Source organism: Neopelma chrysocephalum, unplaced genomic scaffold (assembly GCF_003984885.1).
Source record: "Neopelma chrysocephalum unplaced genomic scaffold, ASM398488v2 Primary Assembly neopelma1_91, whole genome shotgun sequence".
Lineage (NCBI taxonomy): Eukaryota > Metazoa > Chordata > Aves > Passeriformes > Pipridae > Neopelma > Neopelma chrysocephalum.
Window position 1 is genome coordinate 6,642,122 of NW_020897753.1, and position 9,179 is coordinate 6,651,300.

At 42.5% G+C, this 9,179-nt stretch overlaps 1 protein-coding gene across 1 annotated transcript in view; it reads left to right on the forward strand.

The window, feature by feature from the left end:
* The first annotated feature begins 381 nt into the window (after positions 1-381).
* The window catches only part of PSME4 (proteasome activator subunit 4), an 11,505-nt gene continuing 2,707 nt past the window's right edge, over positions 382-9,179 (forward strand). The window contains exons 1-6 of the mRNA XM_027693414.1: positions 382-611; positions 860-945; positions 1,623-1,751; positions 2,595-2,750; positions 6,520-6,682; positions 8,466-8,599. Coding sequence (XP_027549215.1) covers positions 422-611; positions 860-945; positions 1,623-1,751; positions 2,595-2,750; positions 6,520-6,682; positions 8,466-8,599 — 858 coding nt within the window. The 5' untranslated portion in view covers positions 382-421. The remainder of the gene's footprint in view (positions 612-859; positions 946-1,622; positions 1,752-2,594; positions 2,751-6,519; positions 6,683-8,465; positions 8,600-9,179) is intronic.

Consider the following 9,179-nt stretch of genomic DNA (forward strand, 5'->3'; position numbering starts at 1 on the left):
AAAAAAAAACCCAACAAACAATCCAGCCCCAAAAAACCTCCACAGAAAACCCACAACACCCCCACCCCCCAAAAAATCTCCAAACCCCAAAATTTCTGTCTAAGCCTTAATAAGCCAAAAATAACAGTGACTCCTTTAGAGAATTGAAGTCCTTTTAGTGACTCAAAAACCAATTGCAGGTCACTTTGGAGGGGAGGAGGGTTGTAGCTTAAGTGATGGTCTAACCGTGATTGATTCAAATGTCTACAAAGAGGGTTCTTGAGGGACATTTGGTTTTAAATAACTTCGAAGCAGAGATGAAATTTTCTGTGAGTGTTAAACTTGAAAGGTCACTGAATTGATCTGGATTCACAGGAGTGGTGCTGACTGTGTGCTCTTCCCTTGCTCTGTTTGCTTCCCCAGTGTGTTGACCTACATATTCATGATTGATGTTTCCTTGCCAAACACTGCTGCAACTAAATCTCCTCGTGTCCATGAATTCACCACCCGGATACTTGAAAACCTCAAACCCCTCATGGAGGCGGACGAAGAAATTCAGAATCACGTCCTGGAAGAGAACGGGGTTGGGGAGCAGGATGAGCGAACTCAGGGCATTAAACTCTTGAAAACAAGTGAGTGCCTGAGGCTCAGGAATGGGGTATTTTGGGACATTGTGTAATTGCACTCCAGGATTTCTCCTCTTGTGTCTGCTGTGGCACTGGAGCTGTTGGGATTTATAAGGTCGCCTCAAGGGTCAAACTGAACCACTCTAATGTGTGGAAAAACTCACAGGGGAGTCTTGCAGTAAATATGGTCTGTAACTTGTATGATCACTTGCTCAGTGATCATTTTATGACGTTTATTAACTCTTTATTGACAGTTCTGAAGTGGTTGATGGCGAGCGCAGGACGGTCTTTCTCTACAGCTGTCACAGAGCAACTCCAGCTCTTACCTTTGTTCTTCAAGGTACATCTTTTAGCTTCTCCTTTGTTAGTAGGGGCTTGCAACTGGATCATCTTCAAGGTTCCTTCCAACCCAAACCGTTCTCAAGGCACCTTGAGTTATTTGCTTTTGTTCCCTGGTTACACAATTCTTTCTAAATCTGATAGTTCTCCTGATTCTTGTATTTTTTGGTGAAACTGGGGCATCCAGTGCCACAGATCTGAAATAATCCAGACTTGCTTACCCCTTGTGTAAACATCAGCCCATTATCCAACAGTAATGTGTGTGACCCCAAAGGAAAGGTTTACTTAAGTGAGCTCAATTAAAGCTTTCTCTCAGTTTTGGACTTAGATTTAAAATATGAAATCAATTGGATTTGATACCAAGAGAATTGCAGTGGGGACCAAAGTGTTAATGGCATTTATTTAATCCCCCTAAAGAGCTTCAGACCAGCCATACTCTTCAGGTGAATAAGAAATGGGGCAAGGAACAAGGATCTCTTGATTATTTAATTTTTTTCAACAGCTGAGAATATTTTAATGTTACGTTTATTCGTTTTTCCCAGTTAACTTCCAGCAATATATTAAATGTATTTTTCCTAGACAACTGTCCTTTCCTGGGATTACCCTTCCTTTCAGGATTTTGCTCCTGCCAGTGGTTCCTCACTAACCCTGCCCTTGGTTTTTGTTCCCTCCCTGCAGATTGCACCCGTGGAAAACGACAATAGTTATGATGAGCTCAAGAGAGATGCAAAGATGTGTCTGTCCTTGATGTCTCAGGGTTTGCTGTATCCTCAGCAAGTGCCTTTGGTACTTCAGGTGCTAAAACAAGTGAGTGTGGTCTGAACAGCTTCAAGCTTCTTGTTCCCTGCCTTTTCTTTAAGATTATTCAGTAGCTGTCATTCTAAGAGAATCAAATACTGATTTACATGTGAAAGGGAAGCGTTTATTTCAAGTGTTTTAGAACGTTCCCCTAAACAGCAAATGTGTTTTGTTTTGTTTCCTGCTTGCAAACATTTAAACCGCTTTGTTTTGGTAAGAAATTGAACTGCATTTCAGTAAATTCACATTTGGCTCAGTGGTGGATCAGTTGAAGTCCACCATGGCTCCTCATGAGCATAACAGTTCAAAATCCAGTTTCAGGATGAATCTTCATATAAAGAAGTGTCCTTTTTTATAGTTCTACAGTATATTTATATTAAATAAATATTAAATATAATTATATTAAATTGTAATTTAATTATTATTTAATTATAATTTAATGTAATATAGTTATATTATATTATAAGTAATATAATTATATTAAAGAAATCTGCTTTGGAAGCGGAGATTATAAAAATTATGACTTAAGTAACAATTGCATGCCCACAGTTTACATGAGTTTATATAAACATCAATCAATTGTCCAACAGTAACAGACGTGACCCCCAAAATAAAGATTTATTTAAGTGTAAATGAACTCCAAAACGTTTTCTCTCAGTTTTGGACTCAGATCTAAAGTATGAAATTAATTGTATTTGATCCCTTTGGGGAGACCAAGGAGTGTATAAAACAAACCCACCTGAATAAGGGAAGTTCTTTGCAACTGCTCCAGAAGCTTTTTTTCTCAAATATTGTTAGTTTTACACCAGGAAGCTGCTTTTTGTCTCACCCTGGTTTTATCCCTCTTCACAGACAGCAAGAAGCAATTCTTGGCACGCCCGTTACACCATCCTAACCTACCTCCAGACCATGGTGTTCTACAACCTCTTCATCTTCCTCAACAACCCCGAGGCCGTCGATGACATCCGGTGGTTGGTCATCCAGCTCCTGGAGGACGAGCAGCTCGAGGCAAGTGGTCCCTTCCCTGGAATGTTTTCTCCCTGGAATGCTTTCTCCCAGTGCTTTGTGGAGTTGTTTTGTGGAAGAACTGCCAGGTGGGAGTCAGCACAGCTGGAAAATCAGCTTTACAGGATTTGTTTCTGTCAGGCTCCAGTCCCGGAAAACAGCTGTTCATAAAATGCTCCATTAATGATTTTTAAAAGTTCTGTTATTTTTACTTTTTCACAGAATTGGTGCATTGCTTGGTTTCAGTAGAGCTGAAACAGAGATGTTATTATTTCACTGTAAATATTAGCGTGTGTCTTGGGAGAAATTCAACTTCCAACAGGGTAAAATGCCTTCCTGTGTGGACAGCATGTAAACCCGCTATTTATTACTCTGCTTCCTTATATATAAGGAAGGTCTTATAAGACCTTACTTATAGGTCTGCTTCCCATTTAATCATGTCAACTTAGTAATGGCAAAAATACTTTTCCTGTATACATCAAGCTCACTACAGCTGAGGGTTTGCATTAAATGCTGTGAATTTAAGCCATGCTCAAGCACAGTGAAGAATCTTTGGTGTTAATCTCCAGTCTGGTCCATCTCCCCTTTTCTTAATTTCCCCTGGTGTTTGTGCAGCTGGCAAATACCAATGAAATCCTACTTTTGGGTGCTTTTCCCTCTCTTTCTTCTAGAGGAGGTTCTGCAGCACCTTGCAATGCTCCCTGGGTTGTTTGTCAGAACACTCACCTCCTAATCTCCCATCATTTTGAAAAAATGCCTTTTATTCACTCGAATGCAATTTACCTTGTTATTCTAAACGTACCAAATGATTCCCCTGCACTACAGAGATGTGGAGCCAGAGAGCTGCTCTGTGCTCAGAACCGCTTCCAGCCGTGTTGTTGCCATGGAAGCTTTCACTTTTCTCTGACAAGTAATCTTGTTCTTCCTCGATAATAACTGACAGGCTGCAGTATCCTGCAGAGTAATTCCTGTGCAGCTCTTGGATGCTGGATTTTCAGGATGAGCATCCCCTCATCTTTAGCCAGGATTCGGTGTGTTTACCCTGCACAACTGAAGGTTTGGGTCTTGGATTTTAAGATAATTTTTTTTTTTTGCTTATTTTGATACAAAGAGCCAGTCCTGATGATCCAACCCATCCTTTTGTTTTAATACACAGGCTGCACTCATGTCTTGATGAACATTTTTCACATTACACCACAGTTCTACAGGAATGGGAGTATTTTCTCTCTGTTTTAGCACCCCTTGCAACTTCTGCAGTTGGGTTTGGCCTGTGCTGCTCAGTGGTTTTGTTCTGATATTGTTGCAGTTTTACAGACTTTGGTCAGTTCTGACCAAAAAACCCAAATCCTGTAGTCGATTGGAAGATTCCTGTGCTATCCCCGTGTGGCTTTTGTATTCCATAAGTTGTCATTTGAGTGTGATGATTTATAAATATATATATAAATATATAGTGTTAGATATGATGAGTGATCAGCTGCCTCATGTATGGGTTTTAAAGGCTTTGCTTCTCGGTGCTCCTTGCAGCAAAGTGTTCCTTTCTAGGTAGGTGATTAATTTAGGAATTAAAGTGGTTTTAATACAGGCAGTAGCGATGTAAATAAGCCCAGCTCGCTCGGGGCCTCGCTCACTTCCCAGCCGAGCTGCTCTGTGTGTGCCGGCTCTGCCATTAGCACCTTGTGTTTCGTTTAATGGCTCAGCTCCTCGGGGGCTCACAAATTGCCGATAAACAACAACCCTGGCAGGCTCTCACCTCCTCCTTCCCCAGCCATCGGCAAAGTGTGGATCGGGTTTGAATAATACCTGGTAGAAATTGAGATGGAGCAGAGCGAGGTCTCAAGAGCTTTATTCGAGCTCGCTGTCTTTAATTATGGCAGCACTTGCAGCTGTACTTATTGTTTTGGGGAGGCTCAGAACACTGTGTTCGAGGATATAATTTATTATAATCTGCCACCCTGGATTCAGGGCACTTGGGAGGTGGTTGTGCTCCACGGAGACAAATGTTCTGTTTGCAGTTACTTCCCAAAAAACCTGGTGGCTGCTGTCTGCAGGTCTGGAAATGTGGGGAGGTTTTTTTGGCAGCTTTGGATTACTGGAAGTGGGAGTGAGAGTTGGAGGGATTCCCAATTTCAATGTAGCCTTACAGTCTTGTGACTTCATGGCTTTGGGAGCTTTGAGGAGATGAGAGAAATTAGTGATCCTGAGAAATTAGTCTTTTGTTTTTTAAGGCAGCAGCTCTGAGTTGGCTCTCCTTGGAATCCACTGACAAGGTGCTGTAGCTGTTTTAAAAGGAATGGGAAAGGAGATCTGTATTTTGAGTAGTTTGGAAATTAGGTGAAAACTTAGTTTAGTCTTGTTCTCTGGGGTTTCTGTGTTACCAGAGAGAACGTTATTTTTCCAACCTGGAATTGTGTTGTTATTCAGGTAGTGCAAAGGTCTGGTGCTTGGGGCAAGGAAGTTTATCATTCTGGGGCATTACGGAACTGAATTGTAGACCATAAACCACTGAAGTTATTTATTGTGGCTTATTAATCCAGCATCTGCTGTGTCTTTCAAAGAATTCTGGTACTACTGGTAGAACAAAATCAGCTGAGCCCTCTGAACATCTTTTCTGCCTTCTCTTGGAAAAGCTCTTCTCTTTTTGTCAGTTCTACATTTGAAGGGGAAAACTAAATGCTTTTGAATAAAGGACTCTTTGAAACTGATATTAATACAGAATCTGTTAGGGAAGTTGTAAAGCAGGTTGATTATTTGTGGTGGTGCATCTTGATCTCTGTCCAAGGTTGTTTTTAAACTTTCTGAAGCTCCTGTAATCTGTGATATCTGTGCTATCATATCTGTGTGCACCTGTGGTATCACAGACTGTGATATCAGCTGGTTCTGTGATAACTATTGACATCTATGGTGTGTTTATTAACAGTGGAGTTAAATGACATCATTTGTTTGAGTAGCAGGTCACTTTATGACAAATTATGTGGAAGTACTTCTGTATTACAGGAGAGCTGTTAATTAACTTGTAAAGAACCCTCTAAAGAGCAACTAATAACAGCATAATATTGTAAGGGCTTTTCTTGGGTGGAGTTTGGCCACTTGGCCCAGCTGGGTGTCCCAAATCCCAGGGTGTGCCTGATGCCAAAACAGCATAAAATGACTGCTCAGAGACAGTTTTGAGTCTTTAAGCAGAAAAGGTATTTGTTTCAAGCAACATTGGAGAACCAGCTGGACAAACCAGCTCCCAAGTTCTCAGTGAAAAGTCAGGCAATTTATACAATTTTGGTGAGGGATTATAATATTTTACATGAATATTCATTACAATTACATCATCTAGTTATAATATTCATATCAGGTGGGGTTCAGGTGGAGCTTGGGGCGGAGTCATCCTTTTGGGTAAATTCCTGGGGGTTGTTCTGTTTTCTTCGGCCTCATGGGGGTGGTTTTCTTGCTCCTCATCTTCAGGAACTTTTCAACTCCTCCTGACCACGTGCTAAAGTCTTACTTAAAACCTCTTTACTCAGCTCTCCAACCCCCCCCAAATGTCCATCTTATCTAATTCATGACTACCAGGCCAACCTTTTTGTTGTACTTCATTAGGATAGAGCACACCAGGGACAAACAGGCCTCTCAGAGCCTCATACCTTCTCTCCCTTAATTAATCTCATAACACACGTTTCCTGTCTCTGTCATTCCAACCTAAATGCAGCAAATTCCTCAGAGTGTGAGAGCCCTGTGAGAGGGATTTTAGCCCCTAAAAACCCTTGCTCTGTGTCGTGCCCAGGTGAGGGAGATGGCAGCCACCACGCTCAGCGGGCTCCTGCAGTGCAACTTCCTGTCCATGGACCAGCCCATGCAGACACACTTCGAGCAGCTCTGCAAGATGAGGCTGCCCAAGAAGCGGAAGCGGGACCTGGGCTCCGTGGGGGACACCATCCCTTCGGGGGGTAAGTGTGCTGGTTTAAAGGTAAAAAGGTAAACCTGCAGGGGAAACGAACCCAACTCAAAAGAGAGATTATAAGTCAGAAGAACAATTCAATAAAATAATACAATAAGTACGATTGTACAGACAAACAGTTGGTTTTAACCCACAAAACCCAAATGTCTAACCCAGCACCCTGGGGCAGGAACAGAGTGGTGTTTGTTGGGTCCCTGAGTCCAAAGTAAAAGGAGAGGGGGAAAAACCTGTTGGTGAGAGTGGTGGTTGCAGTCTGGTTGAGAGTGGTGGTCTCAGTCTTCCTCTGGATCCCACGAGTGGTTAAAAAAGTCCCAAGACCCCAAGATTATCTCTCCTCCAGTTGAGGCAGGAATGCCCAGTCCCTCCCTCAGGGTGGGGAGTTCCACACTGGGTGTGAGGGGCACCCTCCTGTCTCACAGGCCTCTGAACACCCAGTTTACATCCTGAGGGGTCAGGGCTGCTCTGGGCAGAGGGTGTAAATGGTCTATTGAGAACAGTTTCTGGGCAATGGCCTGGAAGGCTCTAGAATACACAGTTTTGGGTTGCACCCATCCAGTGATGAACTGGTCCCAGCTGTTCTAACTAGGACAGTAAGGCAATCATGGGAGCAGGGTGGGGGCAAACCAGTCGTTTGTGCTGCACAAAGTCTGCCAGCACTGCAGGGATGGGGGCTAAGCAGGGTTTGGAAAATCAATATGTACCTGGCAAAAGATAGCACTGTGGGGATGTTTTTCCTTCCTAAGCATTCATAAACCATAATGGTAAATCACTTGTCCTTCTGCACCTCATAGAATCATAGAATCACAGAATCAGCTGGGTTGGAAGGGACCTCCAAGATCATCAAGTCCAACCCTTGATCCACTACTGCTGTGGTTCCCAGCCCATGGCACTGATGCCACATCCAGTCTCATCTTAAACACCTCCAGGGATGGAGAATCCACCCCCTCCCTGGGCAGCCCATTCCAATGCCTGATCACCCTCTCTGGAAAGAAATTCTTCCTATGCTCTGTTTCTGTCCATGTGGTGCAGATCCCAACCCCTGTTGCACATCCTTACCCTTACTAAGTGAAAACAAGAATTTGATGTGCAAGCAGAAATGATGAACAAGAATACACAGCAAAAGCAGATTTTTTACTATGTGTTCTTATGTTAAACTAACTTCTTAACTCTTTTAGAATTAACACTCATGAGATTTTTCCACTTCCCAGCTCGCAGAGTTAAGGATGCAGATGATTGGGGATAGCAAGTCCCTCAGTAAATAAACTTCCTTAGCTGTTGTAACACATCTTTTTTACCTTCTATTTTTAGTAGTGTGGCTTTTATTCTAAAAAAAACCCCAACCAAACACACACAAAAAGCCCCACTAAAAACCAACCAAAAAAATAGAAAAAAAAAACCCTTTAGCCTTAGTTTGCAACTCTGGCTTCTGACTGGACATTTGACTCAGAAGTCCGAGTTTCCATATTTTCCATGGTGTCATTCCCGAGCTATTTATGAGTTTCCTTGAGAGAGGGAAGCTCTCTAGAAACGTTTATGAAGCATAGAGCTGTTGCAGATCCATCCCTGACACGTCCTTCCAATAGAACCACAGATAAAGGATGAATCTGGGATTCTGTGTGAGAAAGCAGGAGCAATGTGGAGATCCATAGGTCTGTGCCTGTAAAACTCCCTGGATTTCTGCAGAAGGTGGAGGCCTCTCCCCTGTGCGGGGGGTTTTGCTGCTGTTTTATTTTATTTTTATTTGTAATTGATCTCCTGCCCTGTGCCTGCAGAGCTGGTGAAGCGCCACGCCGGGGTCCTGGGGCTCAGCGCCTGCATCCTCTCCAGCCCCTACGACGTGCCCACCTGGATGCCCCAGCTCCTCATGGATCTCAGTGCCCACCTGAATGATCCTCAGCCTATCGAGGTAAAAACACAGCGTTTCTGTGTTCAGGAGGACACAGCTAAAATACACTTTTACTTGCTCTTAGTTCCCCTTTCTCAGAGAAAAATGGGAACCTGTTAAGAAACTCAGTGTCTGCTGCCTTTACTAAATGACTCCAAATCATGTTAAATCATGGACTGCTTCTAAGTCTTTTTTGTGGTAGATTTGTCCTTGTTTTCAAGTTTAAAACATAAACTGAAAGCTGCAGGAACTGTATTTAAAATGTGTGTGTGTATATATATTATTTTGAATTAAAAATGCCCCTTTGGTGGATGCTGTTCCAGAAAACAGCCTGAACCAAAACATCAGTCTGAAATTCTTAGAACAAAGTTTTATAGGCAGCCCTAGAAATAGGTTTTTAATGAAATAGTTGCCCTTAACTCTATTTTTTTGTCCTGTATTGGGTTTTGTTAACCTTTTGCTGTTTTAGAGGATTGAGCTGCAGAATTCCTTAGATTTAGCAAACTTTGCTGTGGTGTGACCTCCTGAAGCAGGGAACTGAACTGATGGGACTTTTTTAAGATGAATAAATGGGACTTAATTTTAAGATGAATAAATGGGA